Source organism: Hemibagrus wyckioides, linkage group LG05 (genome assembly GCF_019097595.1).
Source record: "Hemibagrus wyckioides isolate EC202008001 linkage group LG05, SWU_Hwy_1.0, whole genome shotgun sequence".
Classification (NCBI taxonomy): domain Eukaryota; kingdom Metazoa; phylum Chordata; class Actinopteri; order Siluriformes; family Bagridae; genus Hemibagrus; species Hemibagrus wyckioides.
Genome location: NC_080714.1, coordinates 29,541,759 through 29,555,731, shown reverse-complemented (window position 1 = coordinate 29,555,731; position 13,973 = coordinate 29,541,759). Strand labels below are relative to the sequence as shown.

The 13,973-nt window shown below is 42.5% G+C and overlaps 1 protein-coding gene across 2 annotated transcripts in view; it reads right to left on the bottom strand.

The window, feature by feature from the left end:
• kcnn1b (potassium intermediate/small conductance calcium-activated channel, subfamily N, member 1b) overlaps positions 1 to 13,973 on the bottom strand; it is a 65,753-nt gene that overhangs the window by 47,291 nt on the left and 4,489 nt on the right. For both annotated transcript variants that reach the window (XM_058390666.1, XM_058390665.1), the window contains exon 2: positions 11,402 to 12,760. In XM_058390666.1, coding sequence (XP_058246649.1) covers positions 11,402 to 12,514 — 1,113 coding nt within the window. In that variant the 5' untranslated portion in view covers positions 12,515 to 12,760. The remainder of the gene's footprint in view (positions 1 to 11,401; positions 12,761 to 13,973) is intronic.

The following is a 13,973-nucleotide window of genomic DNA, read 5'->3' as shown; positions in this document are numbered from 1 at the left end:
CTGAACATCCTACACTACTGAACACTACTGAACATGCTACTGAACATCCTACACTACTGAACACTACTGAACATGCTACTGAACATCCTACGCTACTGAACACACTACTGAACACGCTACTAAACATGCTACTGAACACAGTACTGAAAATGCTACACTACTGAACACACTGCTGAACACACTACTGGACTCACTACACTACTGAACACACTACTGAACATGCTACACTACTGAACACACTACTGGACACGCTACACTACTGACCACATTACTGAACACACTGCTGAACACACTACTGAACATCCTACACTACCAAACACGCTACTGAACATGCTAGTGAACATGCTACTGAACACTACTGGACGCGATATTGAACACTGCTGGACACACTACTGAACACGCTACACTACTAAACATGCTACTTGACACTACTGAACATGCTACTGGACAAGCTACTGAATCCACTACACTACTGAACACACTAATTAACACACTATACTACTGAATCCACTACACTACTGAACACACTAATTAACACACTATACTACTGAATACACTATACTACTAAGCACTCTACACTACTGAACACTCTGCTGAGCACACTACGCTACTGAACACACTACGCACCCACTACTGAACATGCTACTGCATGCCAAAAGAAAAGAGAAAATCATCAGTATGATTCGAGTTCCTCAGAGGTTCCTCAGAAGTTATTTAGTTGTTTCAGGGTCCAGTGTTTCTGATAGGAAGCCTGATTTGTAAGGTTTTAGATGAAACTTCTGAGGTTTTCTGAGCAGAACAAACCAGCAAAAAGAAAAGGAAACCTGACAGAATTCATGCGTGTGATGCAAGCAAGAGGTGGAGCTGGTGAATGAGCAGCATGAAGAAAGCAGTAGATGTTTGAATACGTCACACTCCTGATATCTCATCCAAAGCTGTTTCTAACATGAGCTTTAAGAGCGACAGCAGAACCTGCCCTGGAGACTCCAGGCTGCGTCTGATCTGCTAACTGAACATCATGATCATTCAGTCTTTCTGTGTCAGCACTAGTCAGACCCACATGGTGGATAAAACAGATCCAGCAAGTGTGTGCTGAAAATCAGTCATCAGATCAGTCTAACAGAAGGAAGTGATCACATCTGAGTGAAAGCGACTGTACGCTGATACTTCTGATGCTGTTTCAGCTGGACTCAGAGGCCAGGAAGAAGACAACCTATATGATCTATACCAATATGTGATGTGAAACGGTTTTATGAAAAAAGGCTAAATCTATCCTGCTCCACAACCACAGCACTCTGGATCTTTCTCCCCGTCGGTTCTCCTGCAGATGTTCGGGCTGAGATGCCGCTCTTCACCCTGCGCTCTTCACCCTGCTCTCTTTATTCTTATTTCCAAAATGAAGTGTGTTAAAGAATAAAATCTAATTAGGTCTGAGTTTCCCAGAGGTATTGAGTGTTGAGATGATTTTACAAATTAGAAAGAGTGTTTAAACAGATACACAGTCATCTCTTCCATCTTTGTGTTATGACACTTTAGAGTAATTTTAGGCTCTGTTACGTCCTGGAGTTAATCAGAAGATCCGAAATACGTTCAGGTCCTAAAAATTCCCTGATGAGGAATGCAATCCCAGACTGCACCACAGAGGAGATGCTAATTAACCCCTCGATGTAGGGCAGGTAACCAGGGTACATACTAGCGCTTGCTAATGGTTTCTGTTCCATTTGGTCAGCATCAGAGGTGTTAGAATCGTTTAAAATGTCTTGATCCAGAGTCACATGGAAGAATGCCATGATGAGAAGTAATGTCTTTCCTCAGGTAGAACCTCAAACTCCATCTACATTCCAAAATCTTTAAACCTAATCATCCATAAAAAGTCCACCAGCTTCCCAATCCCAAATCAATCCAGACCTGAAGAGATCCTGAGAGATAAAAAACCCAGACCTGATCCAGACCCGAATCTGAATCCTATCAGAACACTGGTCCCAGAATTACTCTTCATCTTTCTACAAAACACAACCAAACACTTTATTTCTAACTGTATTTATAACCATATTTCTAACTGTATCTATAACCATATTTATAACTGTATTTATAACTTAACTTATAACCATATTTATAACTGTATCTATAACCATATTTCTAACTGTATTTATAACTTTATTTCTAACTGTATTTATAACCATATTTCTAACTGTATTTATAACCATATTTATAACTGTATTTATAACCATATTTATAACTGTATTTATAACCATATTTCTAACTGTATTTATAACCATATTTATAACTGTATTTATAACCATATTTATAACTGTATTTATAACTTAACTTATAACCATATTTATAACTGTATTTATAACTTTATTTATAACCATATTCATAACTGTATTTATAACCATATTTATAACGGTATTTATAAGTGTATTTATAACTGTATTTATGACTGTATTTAAACACAATATTTACAACTTTATTTATAACCATATTTATAACTTTATTTATAACCATATTTATAACCATATTTATAACTTCATTTATAACTTTATTTATAACCGTATTTATAACCGTATTTATAACTGTATTTATAACTTTATTTATAAACATATTTATAACTGTATCTATAACTTAATTTATAACTGTATTTATAACTTTATTTATAATCATATTTATAACATGTATTTATAACCCAAACCACCATCACCACCACACCTCCAACACCCAACCCCAAACTCAGCACTCCATACACACCTCAGTGTAACCCAGACCATAAACCTAAACACCTTTAAATCACATTTACTCCCATAAGACCATAAGCACAAAACATCTCCAAATCCCAGCCAGCTCTCTGGTCTCCAAACCTAACCAGATCCTCAAATCTGTAACCTGCACCACAAATCCAAAATCCAGCCACCATCTCAATACTCACGCCACCAGAATTCCAATCCAAACTTATCCAGATCCCTACACATCCTCCTCAGAACTCCCAAACCCACATCTACACCGCTTTTCAAACACATTCCACAAAATCCAAGCTTCTCTCACATCTTCTGAGTTTCTGTTACATACTGGAATTAACCTGAATATCCCAGAGACGTTCAGATCCTCAAAATTCCTGAATGGAAAACCGTCCAGGGGAAATGCTTGTAAACCCCTCAGTGCTGGAGAGGAAGTCATATGACAGACTACCAGCTAGAAGCTTGAACCTGGACAGCTTGTCAGGCACGTCCCACCCCTCCTTTAAATCCAACCTTCTGTCAGATCTCAGATCACGATAAATCCTCTAACCTCTAATAACAGCAAAGCGTGGACATTTTAATCATTCTTATCTGACTGCTACATGATACACCGTCAGGCCCTTCTCCAGCACGCTGCGCTAGTTCTCCACGTTAAGCCAATCCCTATCTTTCCTGTGTGTGTCTGAGGTGTGAGATCTCCTCGTACCTTCCTGCTCCTTCATCCCCGCCACTGCCAGCTTCACTCCATACAAATCCAATTTAGCAAATCTATTTTGACGTTGAATTTGCACTCATTCAGATGCACCATCAGGCTGTGTGTTTCCTGCTCCACTCCCTAATGAAAATGTCTACAGGGGAGAGCTCATTACAGGATCTGCTACTCAGGATTCTCTTTTCTCAACCATTCCTCACCATCAGAATCTAATACACACACACACACACACACACACGCACACACACACACTGACACACACACACACTGCCAACATTCCCCACAGAGCCTCCATCAATTGGGAAACAGTAATATGTTTGAACATCATTGTTCTGTTGGACTTCTGATTGGACTCTGATGCTTAGTGATAACATACAGGATCTCCACCTTTCCTTTTTCTGTCCAGAAGAAGCACAGGAGGGGACGTGAGCAGGGCTACAGCCACGACTAAGGGCGACGTGAGCGATGTGACAACATTACTTCAGGAGACGAAGATCTCGATGCTGTATGACCTGCAGCACAAATGTGGAAGAAGGCCAGAGACATGACTTAAATAAATAATTAAATAAAAATAGAAGTTCTGACTGTACTGTGAACGGTGAAAAGGTGATTTGAGGAATTGATTCAAACAAATTGTAAGGAAATAGAAACAAGAAAGAGATGTTCACACACCTGGTGTTATGGTAAGAGGTGTTTAAAGACAGATTAATATGAATGCAGCAAATAAATGAGGCTTAATATCAGAAAAAGGCTCAAATAAAACCATCAGCTTAAACACCATGAGCAGGTACAAAAAAAGACTTGAGCAAGTGTGCTTTAACACCAGAAAACACCTCAAAATAAATTAAAATTAAAAAAACTTACAGAAAGCATCACATAAACCCAAACACCAGCCTACAGTCCAAAGTTTCAGCTTAAATACCAGAAAACACTCAAAACTCCAAACAAGGGCTAAGCTCACTTTCATTATAAACACCAAATGACTGAATCCTTAATGATAAAACAATGCTGAGAGAAGATGAGCTTAAAATACAAAATACAGACACACTCCATCACACTAACAAGCTCAGATTAAACACCTGACAATACCACCCTACACATCAACACACGATGAGGTCTTTAAACCTAAACACCAGGAACTAGATGGGACTATAAACTTGAACACCTGACCATTACAAAACCCAAACCCAAGAACATGTTTGAGGCTGGAACTTCAACATAAAGATGATACAAACACTGCAAGTCTAAACACCAAACACCAAACATTCAGACATAAAACCAACGAATCCTGAGGACAATAAACTCAATCTCAATCTCAAATAGTCCTACAGAGCTGTGAATCAGAAAGTGGCTCTAAACACCAGAAATGACCAAAATCTCTACTCTAAACACCAGAAAGTGTGTTCATAAGCCTGAACACAGGAAACTGACGCAACTAAAAACACCAGAGCATGTCCACACTGTGAAGACTGTAAACTCAAGGAAATCACTGTCTCAGAAAGTGCCTGAGATTTTAAGCACAAACACCAAAAATAGACAAAAATATTACTTTAAACACCAGAAACATAACTGATAATAAGCCTAAACACCAGAGAACTGAAGAAACTTTAGGCTTAACACCAGACCATGGCCTAAACCCAAGAACTTCATAGAGTCCTGCATTCCAATCAATGTCTGAGACTGACTATAAACACCTCCAAATTATTCAGAATATTAAACCTAAACACTGAGCAGTGGCTGACACTGATCCAGAAAAACACTGAGACTCCGGGATTCTACAACGTTCAAGACTGCAAAAGTAAACACCAAACACCGGCTGACTTTATAACATGAGACAACAGGGAAACCTGGAGGAACACGTCTGAAGCTCCAGAGCTGCTTCACCTGAAGGTGTCTGAGATTATGAGCGTAAACACTGCACAGAAATGGCGTAACACCAACACGTGAAGCTTCAAGCTGCAGAAATTATTTTTAGTCTCGATCCACTTTTAGTAAAAACGTAAAAGCGGTGATTTTATCCAGAAGAGATCAGAGGGCTGAACCGGTCCGAGTCTGGTGTTCAGTCTGATTCTCTCCAACAATTACGCTCTCTGCAAATTACCCTCGATTAGGCAGTGGAGCAGCAGCTGCATGAGACCTCACACACACACACAGCCTACAGCACACAGTGTGTGGTTGTTGTGGTTGTTGTTTTTAACCCTTTAAGCTCCAAGACTTTTCCTCACTCTGTAAATTCTGAGCTTCACATCAGTTCCTGAATAATTTGCTGAAGAACTGAATAAAAATTCGACAGTTTAACAGACAAATGTTCAGCACAGTGCAGACGTTTCAGGCAGGTGTGATAAAATGCTGGAAAGTAAGAAGTGTTAATATTTTATCACTTAAAAAAATGTGAAGTAAATGAACAGAAGAGAAATCCAAATGAAATCAGTGTTTGTTGTGACCCTGAAGAACATCATCAGGTCTTCTAGGTCCACATACAGTTTTTGAAGGAACCTCAGCAGGTAGGTTGTTCCAAACATCTTGGAGAACTAAGCTCAGATCTTCTGTAGGTCTTCAGTCTGTTCATGTAATCCCAGACAGACTGGATGATGATGAGGTCAGGGTTCTGTGGGGGACAAACCATCACTTCCAGGACTACTTGTTCTTCTCTACACTGAAGATAGTTCTTAATGACATTGGCTGTATGTTTGATGTCGTTGTCTGGCTGCAGAATAAATTTGGGGCCAATCAGACGCCTCCCTGGTGGTGCTGCATGATGGATCAGTATCTGCCTGGATTTCTGAAGACAACATTAATCCTGACCAAATCTCCAACTCCATCTGTAGAAACCTGCAGGAACCTCCACCATGCTGCACTGTTACCTGCAGACACTCATTACTGTTCTGCTCTCCAGACCTAAACAACCTGCCTCCTGCTACTCATCAGTCCAGAGACCTGCTGCCATTTTCCTGCTCCTCAGTTCCTCAGTTTTTGTGTGTAGTTGAGTCTCTTAACCTTGTCTCCAGGTTGGAGGTCTGGATTTTTGGCTGAAAATCTTCCATGAAGACCACTTCTGGCCAGACTTCACCGGACAGAAGATGGTACCTGGTCCCACTGGCTAGCCCCAGTTCTTTGCTGATGGCACTGCTGGACATCTTCTTCTAAATATCTTGAACATCACATCCTGAAACCCCAGTCTGCTCTGAGATTTGTTCCTGGGAGAGATCTTGCTGATGCAGTAGAACTACCTTGTGCCTTGTTGCTGTGGTCAGTTTGGCCATGGTGTACGACCTGTGACATGAAACTGACCTCCACAACCTCACCTTAGTACAGAGTTTGATGTTCCTCACCCAGGTTTAAGCTCCTATACAGCTGATTCTCTTTCACTTAATGAAGGGGTTTCAACCTACATATGACCTTATGATCCTACTAAATCTCTGACTTTTTGCAAGTGGACACAGTGTGTAAGATGCTGTTTTGAAGCCGAAGGGTCATCACACTGAATACTGATTTCATTCACAGTTTTGCACAGTACTGTGCTTCAGTGACTTACTTTTTATTAGCTAAATATTTTATTTATTATTTATTATATCTCTTAACTATTTGTTTACATCACATGATTAGTTAATAGATTAATGAGATTAGTTAATGAGTTAATGCTGACCATTTTTATACGATAAACACAAAGTTTCTCCTGTCCTGAACATCTGGAACTCTAAGTGTTCTTCAAAACATGTATGGTTCTATACAGAACCCTAAAAACATACATATTTCCCTGTTATCCAGTAAGAACCCATTAGCTGAGAACAATAAATCATCAAATGAACTTTTTCTTTAAGAAAATTCTTTAAGTACAAACAAGTGAAACCTGATGTTCAAGAAAATAATGAGCAAGTGTTAGTACCCAGTTAACACACACACAGACACAGACACACACACAAAAGCCTAATCCTGACAGGAACCCATTCTGCTGTAGGATTTTCTCTTTGAGAAAGGGTTAAGGGTTCTAAACTTCCTAAGAATGTCACTTCTATTTTATTAAAATCCTTGAGTGATCTGTTAACGCTCAGAGGTTCTAGCTCAGAGGTTCTAGCTCTGTGTAAAGTGGATAGCATGTGTAACAGGGTTCTGTGTATAAACTTTAAGAGCTGAAGGTTTAATAAAATCAGAAATGGTTACCATTTTATCAGAATAAATAACACTGAAAAATATCATTTAAACATCATCATTTAAAATTGTTCAGAGGAAAACATCTGAGACCAGAACAGACTAGAAACCAAATCCTCAGCGTGTCAAAGCATACGCGCTGCTTCCACATGTCTAGCGCAGCCTCACATCTCTCACACGCTGCATTTCAGTGCAGTAACAACATGTTTCTGCTGCTGCTCCTGGAACATGAGCCAAAGTCTGAAGGAAATGCAGTTCCAGGAAAATAATCAGCGCTGGACGGAGTGAAGCAGCTGGACACACAGCAGAGTGATCGATTATCTCTAACTGCATGACCCCAAGTGTGTTATTCTTCTCATAATTACACTATATACCTATGATTAGCCATTTATGGCAGTAACATTGTTTAACATCTGTAAAACAAGTCACTTCCTGTTGTCACTTTCTGTTCTATCAGCTTCTGGTCATGTGACTGAGAAACTGTACAGAAGTGTAAACTCTGTCCTGAAGATGTTCCAGCTTAACCTCTGACTGATACACAGCACTGACACTGGAGACTCTTTACACACACGCACGCACACACACACACACACACACACCCATACACACACACCCATACACACACACACACCCATACACACACACAGGAAACTTCAGTGTATCAGTGTTTATGTGGAGTGTGTACTGTACACGTCTCTGTGAGTGAGCTGTTGCTATGGAAACGATAAGGTATCAGTGCATGAATATAAAGCTGTGCTACAGTCAGAGCTGCTGTTAGAGAGAATTAATCAACACCTTCTGACCAATCAGAGTCCAGAACTCAGCAGCAGCAGCTCTGTGGTGTAATAATATGTTGCTCAAATCTCGGCTCAGATGATGGGAAATAGAACAGAGAGACAGAAACGGGGTTGAATTTCCCACAAGGAAGGAATGACACGGATTTTCCCTCTAGAGGAGAGCACACACTTCCTCATTAACACTGACGCGCCACTTCACACCACACACACATCCACAGTGCTGCGGGAGACTCACAGGTTTTACTCTTATTATGGACATGCAGTTTTAAACAATAACAGCAGGAACTGGTCAGTAATTATCCCAGAGGCATCAGTACTGACCCCGGGGTCCGATACTGGTCCGATACGGTGCTTGGTTACCTGCAGTGATCCCAACATCCGATAGCAGGTGATGCTCCGTAACATAAGCCTGGTGTGGTTGTGTTAACGAACAGGAGACACCACATGACAGCGAGCTGAGCGTATTTCACGATTAATGATCAAATTCCCAGAAACTACAGGACTCAAGGTGCTGCCCGTCGACCCCGAGCTCAGGGAGTGACGTCAGAGCAACATGGCGGCTCACAGCATCGGCAGTAACACAGCAGCACCTTTAAACGGGTTCCAGTGTATACACAAACATTAGCATTAGCTTTAGTGCTGCTCTGTGCTAGCTGCTAATAACAGAGGAACATGGAAGCCTCTGTGTTTGTTTTGTTCTTTACCTCAAACACACAGAGGTGGGAAATGATGTCATTATGAGATCAGACTTCCTGTTTCTCTGTTAAGTCCAATGGAGCGGTCTGTTTTTGATAAAACACACAGATCGTTAATCTCCTTAACTTCGTACATGATTATGTACATTATATTGATATTCACACATTAAAGTTCAAAGTGAAACTGAACAAACAAAAGAAACTGATCAGACAGAATTCTACCTTCAAACTCCAGGAGGTGGGGCCAAGTGGGTGGAGTTATATCAAACTGCACTATGAAAAAAAGGAATTTCTGGTCATTCAAGATGGCGTCCTTTATAATTAACACTGCAGTGTTCAGCTACATGGAGATCACTTCCTGCGTCTGTGTGACATCACTGAGGCACGGGTGAGGAGAAGATTTCGGGTGACACACACACACACAAATACACACACACACACACACACATCCGTTACATTACCTACTTTATCTTCTGTGCTAAATGACAGCCTCACACACACACACACACACACACACAGTTGATGGAGCTGAGCCACGTCGTGTAAGGAGGGAAAGTGTGTGTGTTTGTTTTAATTATTTTTAGTCCGAACTGTTCCTTTAAGTGCGGTTCTGCATCATGGCCACTGCAGCTCTGACAGCCTGTTGCAGTCGGCGTCACACTGCCTCCGTTCTCCTGAATGAACTCGTACAGCGCAGAATAAACACCCAGGCATGAGAAATCAACACCGCCGCTTTCTCCACCGCTAATCCTACATGAATACGACAGCACTGCTGGTGTGTGCTGCACTATAACACACACACACACTGCTGGGAATGTAGAACGTGACAGTTAACACCATGTTTTTAGGCATGATGTCCTCACAGCTCCATCTTGCTGATCATCTCGAGCGTGGCGAGTATTGATCAGTAAACGCAGAGCTGCATGTAGACGTACACACACACACGACACCACCACGCACACAACAAAGACCAGCGCTGAATCAACACTCACTGCATTCACATGCATCCGACTCAACACTCAACCACTGCATCTGCAGTACCAATAACGCTGTTTTTTCTGTATCATTAACACTGATCTCTCAACACAGCGGTATATAACACTAAACACTCCAGTCAAATACACAAAGCTGAAGACGTAGCACACAGGACTCAATCTCCAGTGTGGAATTAACACCTACAGGTGCTGAATAAACACTCACAGTGCAGAATGAACTCTTGGCATTACCCTTGTTAGCATGATATGTGTATTATAACACATATAAGCAGCAGTGTTGAAGTGTTTACTGGTGAAACACAAAGACTGAAACTAAATTCAACACTCTAGGTTAGAACTCTGACTAAACTCAACACTTTTAATATATCAGTATGTTTTAATACAAATCGCAATACTTTGAGAGTCAAATCAACACTGTAAAATCTCCAGGTGTTTATTTATCCCTGTAAACATTCAAACTGTGGGTGTTAATGTACTTCTGTAGGTGTTGATTTCAGACTTAATTCAATATTGTACACATCGTCACAAGTCTGTGGATGTGAATTTATCCCTGCAAGAGCTCATTCAACACGTTAGGTGAAAAATCAGCAGGATTAAATACTACACTAAAGCTGTTGCGAACTCAACACTGTACACCTGCATGCTAAGATTAATTACCCCATGAGAAAGTTCGTTAAATACTGAAGGTATTTATGCAAATCTACGAGTGTTGCATTATGCCAATAAGACTATAAGACACTGCAGGTATTTATCTAATGATGTAAGACTGAATTCAACACCACGAGCATTACTGCAAGCCTGTAATGCTGTATTAGATCTGTCAGTGTTAATTCTACCCTGTAGGTATTTACATTAATCTTAGGTATTAATATGAACATGTAATAATGTAAAGCCTCTTAAAGCTGCAGGTGTTTGTAGGTGTTGCTTTGTCTCTGTTAAATTTCATTCACCACAGCAGGTGTTAAATCAGAAGGTGTTCCTTTACAGCTGCAGGTATTTATTTATCTGTGTGAGAATTAAACACTGTGAACATGATGAGAATCATGCATGTGGAGATTCAACACTGTAAAGTGACCAGAAATCTGCAGGTGTTTATTTATCCCTGTAATAATACTAACACTGCAGGTATTTATTTACCAAACACTTAATTCAGCACTGTATGTGTTCATTCAGGTGTTGATTCGACTCTATAGGTGTTGATGTAGATGTGCAGGTGTTAATTCCGCACTGTAAGTCTGAACTCTTCTCTGCAAGGCTGAACTCCGGGACAGTTAGTTGTGTGTGTGTGTGTGTGTGTGTCGCGATATGTCGCCGTTACCTGATGCCCTTGGTTTCTCTGAGGCTCGTGCTCCGCGCTCGGGTTCGTGTCTCCGTCACGGTGCCATTCCGCTCGCGCGCCCTGTTGCTGTTGTTGCTGTGGTGGTGGTGGTGGTTGTTGCTGCTGCTGTATGCCACAGGGCCGCTGCGCGCACAGCTCGTGCGGCGGTCCTCTCGCGCAGCTCTCGGGCAGACTGCTCCTCACGAGCCGCTGCTGCTGCACCTGCAACCGAGACGCCTGCGGGTCCTGGAGCGCGCGAGCGGCGGTGGCGGTTTCGGGCGGTTGGCCCGCGGGAGCGCGCGGCGGCTGATGCTGTTGCTGATGCTGTTGCGTTGATGATGATGAAGATAGCGGTGATGATGATGAAGGTGCCGGTGGCAGCGGCGGCGGGTTTTGCAGCAGCAGAGCGGTGAACGGATTGCTGCTGCTGCTGCTGCTGATCTGCTGTAGCGTTTGTTGTGGCTGCTGCAGTTGTTGCTGCTCTTCCGGCAACGACCCGCCTTCTTTTCCGCAGCTGCACGAGAGACGATGCGCAGGTTTGCTCCACTGGTTCCCTCGAGACTGATCCTCCGCCAATCGCGAGCCGCACCAGGCGGGGTCACCGACAGAGTCCGGGGAAACGGAACCGAGAGCTCGAGCCGACGGTTTTGTGAAGGCGCAGTTGCGCCGCTGGCTGTTCGCGAGACTCGACTCGGCGCCTTGACTTTGTGATGATGGTGATGATGATGATGACGGTTCTCGTGCGCCGCCCCGTTGCAGTTGTCCGGTCGCGCTGGGCGGTTTCCGGTGTCCGCGCGCACTGTGAGACGGCGGCGGCGGTGGAGGCGGCAGAGTGTAAAACGGCGTTGCTGCTGTTGCTGCTGCTGATGAGGATGGCGATGCTGCGTGCGGTCGCTGTTGTTGCTGCTGTCGGACAGCGCGCGAGTCTCGATGCCGCATCACCGCCTCCTCCTCCTCCTCCTCCTCCTCCTGCTGGTCGCGTGCGGCGGGCTGCGGACCGAGCCGCTTCGGCGCGCTCTCGCTCTCGGTGCTGCGTGCGGCGCCGGCGGAGGCCCCCACCGTCGAGTCCACGCGGCTCGTCTCATTGGTGGGTTGGACCAGAACCAACCTCATCGCGCCCCTCCCGCCTCCCTCCCTCCTTCCTCCCGTGATGCTAAGCGCGCCTTCAAATAAAGAGGACCAGATCACGGGCACGAGCGCAAACGCAAAAGCAGAACATCACCGAAGGCGTTGCGCTGCCAGCGGAGATGTGTTTCTTTGGTAGTAAATTAGGAAGAGTGGTAAAAACGTGCCATTTTTTTCACTGAGGAAGTGCTTTTGTGTCCATTTCCAGGTCCGGTTTGTGTGAAGTTCAGCTTCCTGAAAAAAACAAAAACAGAAACACATGACATTACAAGATCTTTCCACTGAGCTGAAATTCCTAAGAACTTTATGAACCTTCATGAGCGAGCTAATAATTTCATCCTGTATAATACCGAGGAGGCTAGCGTTACACTGTTAGAGGGGAAAAAAGATTCCTCCAGGGCTCCATGAATGTTTAATGGTTCTAGCTTTCAAAAGAAACTGCATAGAACCCTTTCTACTAGAGCATGTGGTCTGTAGCGGGGCTCATAATTATTATGAATTCCACCAGAAAGACAAGGCAAAGGAGCTTTTAGGAATTATATATAGCTATAGCTGCTTTTACAATTTTAAATAAAACAAGAAATAAAACGAGGGTCTGTGAGGGTGGACACTGAGATGGACAGAGTTCTATAGGGTCCAGGTGGAACCTGTTCAGCAAGACTGTGGGAGATGTGAGTGGAGATGTGAGAAGATGTTTAAACGTGGATCCGGGGCAGCAGTAGCAGAAACCTGATCGTTTTCATTAGGTAATTAATCCTGGAGCGCCGGATAGGCACCTGGTCAGCATGAAGTATCGCTTGCTTGCTGGTTCGGGAGGCAGAGCTGTGTATGAGCACATGAATTATTCATCTTTCAATCCCACTCCAAGTTCAGAGAGAAAACGGGGGTGGAGGTGAAGGTGGAGAGGTGATGGGGGGGGGGGGGTTCTCATCTGAATCTCACTCCATTAGACGAAGAAATAAACACTTCTTTATCCGTTCTTTCTGCTCCGTCTGAACACTGCGTCACTTTTCTTCAGCTCTTCTTGTGTTTAGGACACAGTGTAAAGAAGAGAGAGACCTTCCTCACATTCACATCATCATCATCACAACCAAAACTCAATGAATATTTTATAAAAAAAAAAAAAAAAAAAAAAAAGATCCAGTTTCATTAAAAACATCAACTTCAGGGACTCGGATATAGAAAATAATAATTTTAGAGAGAGAGACAGACAGAGATAGATAGATAGATAGATAGATAGATAGATAGATAGATAGAATAAACACAAATTGATGAATTAAACAGCAAGGGAATTTACAGACCGTAACTCTAACCAATCATAATCCTATAATATAATAATAATAACAATAATTATAATAATTCTATAAGAACTCATTTTATTAAAATAATAAAATATCTGACAAAAGTATTGACCCCCCCCCCACAGATGACGTTATAAATTCTGTTA